The sequence below is a fragment of the Aegilops tauschii genome, chromosome 5 (assembly GCF_002575655.3).
Source record: "Aegilops tauschii subsp. strangulata cultivar AL8/78 chromosome 5, Aet v6.0, whole genome shotgun sequence".
Lineage (NCBI taxonomy): Eukaryota > Viridiplantae > Streptophyta > Magnoliopsida > Poales > Poaceae > Aegilops > Aegilops tauschii.
Window position 1 is genome coordinate 59,382,595 of NC_053039.3, and position 3,437 is coordinate 59,386,031.

General features: G+C 51.4%; 1 protein-coding gene across 1 annotated transcript; it reads right to left on the reverse strand.

Moving 5' to 3' along the window:
• Positions 1-1,505: 1,505 nt before the first annotated feature.
• Positions 1,506-2,986, reverse strand: LOC109736217 (2-oxoglutarate-dependent dioxygenase 19). The gene is made up of 3 exons (XM_020295431.4): positions 2,651-2,986; positions 1,986-2,555; positions 1,506-1,914 (listed from the first exon to the last, which is right to left on the reverse strand). The coding sequence occupies exons 1-3, from the start codon at positions 2,984-2,986 to the stop codon at positions 1,645-1,647; spliced, it is 1,176 nt and encodes a 391-aa protein (XP_020151020.2). The 3' UTR covers positions 1,506-1,644.
• Between the last annotated feature and the right edge of the window lie 451 nt (positions 2,987-3,437).

Consider the following 3,437-nt stretch of genomic DNA (forward strand, 5'->3'; position numbering starts at 1 on the left):
GCCACTTGACCCTGTGTTGTTGGCAAAACCTGTTTGCTGCAGTGATCGATATCAAGCATGCCCAAGTTGGCGAAATAAGCGATCCATGGATGGTGTACTACTGGCAAGGAGCAGCACTAATGTTTATGAAGGTGCGACACAAGAGTTCAGCCCTTCGTTCATGAGTTTATTTCAGCGAGTCCGCCAGCCTATGCTGGCGCTCACTCCGGCTCTGGCATAGGTAAGCCACTGGTCCTCTCATCTTCTCTGTTTCATGCTTTATGTGTCCACGTCAATCGAGCCGTGGTAAATTATGTACTGGCAATCACGCCATGGCAATTTATATGGTTTTTGGCCGTGGTGATGGTCTGTAATGCCAACATCCGTGGTTATTGTGAATATGTTATAATTTTTACTGTCACAATTTTAGTGGTTTTAGCACTTTCTTTCTTGGCCTACAATTTGAGCTTATTATCTATGGTGTCATTTGGTATTTGGTTTGCACCTTTCGTCCACTTCATCATCATCTTATACTAGGTGGCATCATGTTTCAGTTATTATGAGGTGGTGTAGACTCCAACATGCTAAAATGACATGGATGATGTATTTGGTTTGCTTGGATTTTTCAATATATAGTTCCAAGGTCACATGCATAGGAAGTTCATTTCCTGATGATGCTACAAGTTTCCCGATAATGTGCCTACTATAGTTGCACAGTGTGTTGTATTCAAAACAGGAATGCGATGCTTGGAACGCAGGGTACTGGGAAATAATTGATGCTTGTTATCTGTCTATATGTGCTGCTGTCTTTCTATGTGCCACTGTCCTTGTGTTTTTGGAAAAACGAGAAGGGTAACCAAATTGCTTTTGTTTTCGCCAGGTAGTGGTCTGGACCCGCAGCCACCGGGAAGTTTGATCTTGCGGCGGGCGAGAAGACCGACGGATGGATGGAGCTTGGTCGTAATCTAGATGCTCCAGCTGAGTCTGATAGATTTTTGGTAGTGTGGGTTGTTCTTTTGTTGGGTGCATGTTCTTACCTCCTTCTGTATTCAACACAAGGAAGGGTTGTCTGATAAGCTGTGACCATTTAGACTTGCTAGGATGATGGTATGGAATGGGTTAAGGTTCATGAATTGAATTTTGGAATGAGCAGGAGAACTTCATTCTATGTTGAATTGATTTTTTTAATGCCATTGTGCATGCGATTCTTCCCAACGTGTTATGCTGCCGAAATTTCTAGTGAAAAGATTACCATGACTTGTCAAAAACTAGGCCCTTTATTGTCAAGTTTTCAAACTCTAGGGGGTTCGTGGCAAATAAACAGACTTTTTGTAGTTTTCAAACTCAAGGGGGCACATTGTTGGCACTGCAGTCTATATCACTTGAGGCAAGGGCCGAGATCCACTGCGCCTCCGTGGCCCTAATGCCCTCGGACGAGGCGGATCAACGGCGGTGCCGACGGGAGGCAAAGAAAGAAATCTGAGTTTTCTGGGCAGTTGCAAGAGAGGCCAAGGGGTACGCTGCTCTTGATACTGCTAGTCAATTCTCTTCTTCTTAATGATGAAAAGCCAGAGGTCCGGTCGGTTGCAAAAATAAAACAAATATGGACACGGAATTTTTGGTCAACTTGAGCATTTTAACCTGAGGAATCATGCTTTAGTAATTTCAAAAATTGCCAAGCGTTTCTGCAGTCTGCACCCGAACGAGGTCCAGCGCTCCCTTCTCGTTGAGCTTGTTACTCTGCTGGTGTTCCATGTAGTCCCTGTACTCGACGCCCATGTACTCCAGGCGCAGGGGTGCCACGGCTAGCTCCGGCACTGGCTCGACGACGGCGTCCAGGCACGGCCCGATCAGGCTCACGCACAACATCCTCGCCTGCGCGCGGTCGACCAGTGCGCGGTGGAGCACACCCTTGTACCTTCCATTGCTCCCAATCTGCATGCCATTCACCGACGTGTATGAGCAACACACGAATCACAAGAGACAAGAGTCGATCGGCTGGTCACCTCCGGCTGATCGCCGGCGATGACGAAGAATGCGCCGGGGATGGGCTCTGCGAGGAGCCACCGGCCGTCGTGCTTGACTTGGAGGCCATCGACGCCGTTCTGGAAGAGCAGAGTGAGGAGGCCGTGGTCAGAGTGAGCCGGCAGCCCGACTGCCCCATCGTCGTCGGGGCCACCGCTAGGTGGGTAATGGTTGCCGACGAGGATCTGGAAGCAGGACCCCAGGTCGAGGCGCTCAGCGATGCGGCCGCCTTCGAGCCCCAGGCTCTCGGAGATGGCCGCCGTGAGCTCCAGCAGCAGGCCCCTGGTGCGCGCCGCGTACTCCGCGGCCACGCCCCGCAGGGTGTCGGGCTTGGCGGGGCAGTGGAGCTCGGGGTGCGCGAACATCTTGACGTAGTCCCGCCAGTACCTGGCGCCATCGACGGCGGAGTTGAAGCCCGTGCCGAAGCGGACGGGGTCCATCGGGCCGGCGTCCATGAACTCCGCCTTTTGCTCCGGTGGTAGGCCGAACAGCTCCTTGCACGCGTCCATGAGCGCGCTCTGGAGAGCCTCGTGCACCCCATGGTTGGTCACCTTCATCATGGATTTATATTTATCCAGGCTTGAGAATCGATCTATACTACGTTTAGCGTTTGGGTGGTACGTCAGTAATAATAGTGTAATCGTACCATGAAGAAGCCCCAGTCTTGGCACGCCCGGCCGAGGTGCCGGATCGCCTGCGACCGTTCGCCGGCGTCGCCGTTGAGGAGGACGGCCAAGTCGACGACGGGGATGCCGTCCTGCTCACTGGAAGCTCCGTTGGGTTGGGCAGAGTAGCGAGGAGCAGAGGCCATGCCCATGATTTGAGTGTGCATAGCACAGGCCGGGGAAGATCTGTGGCAGTCATGCAGGTGGTTGCCGTGGCTCAATTTGCTGTCTGTACGTCGTCGTGCATGGTTCCGTGCGGGATATCGCAAGTTCAGCTCGTTTGGCCGTTCCTCCAGATATTTTTCGGGTGCGGTCATGTCGGGTTATCAGTTATCGCCACCGTTCACGGCACTTGTGATGTGAAGTGAAGACGAGCACAAAGTCTCTTTCCACGCCGAGATCGAAAGCAATATAGCATACGTAATTTGCGCCATTGATTGTTCTGGACTTCCAGGAACTTGATGTCATCCTCCTGAAAGAAACGCATGTACTACTACGTACGTAGTTTGTATGATAGGATGCACTCCTATAACTTTGGCATGGTAGGCTTAAGAGGCATCGGGAGCTTAGCCATCACAATATCAAAGCAATATGGAACGAGAGGAGCGCTTGTGTCTTCCGTCATAAGAGTACACCATCGCCAAGCCTTCTAAATGCAATCGTTGAACTCGGCCCTCAACCAGCTCTCTGCCCTCGATGCAAGCAATTGGAACCTGTTGAACTCGGCCTTCATTGTTCTAATCCCAAAGAAAGAGAACGCCATGCGGC

What these genes read in the sequence shown, in the direction of transcription:
- LOC109736217 (XM_020295431.4), bottom strand. Translation starts at nt 2,986, where the DNA reads ATGACCGCACCCGAAAAATATCTGGAGGAACGGCCAAACGAGCTGAAC. An exon ending in AAGACTGGGGCTTCTTCATG is followed by an intron (nt 2,556 to 2,650) that starts GTACGATTACAC and finishes TCCATGATGAAG; the next exon opens with GTGACCAACCATGGGGTGCA. An exon ending in TCGCCGGCGATCAGCCGGAG is followed by an intron (nt 1,915 to 1,985) that starts GTGACCAGCCGA and finishes AATGGCATGCAG; the next exon opens with ATTGGGAGCAATGGAAGGTA.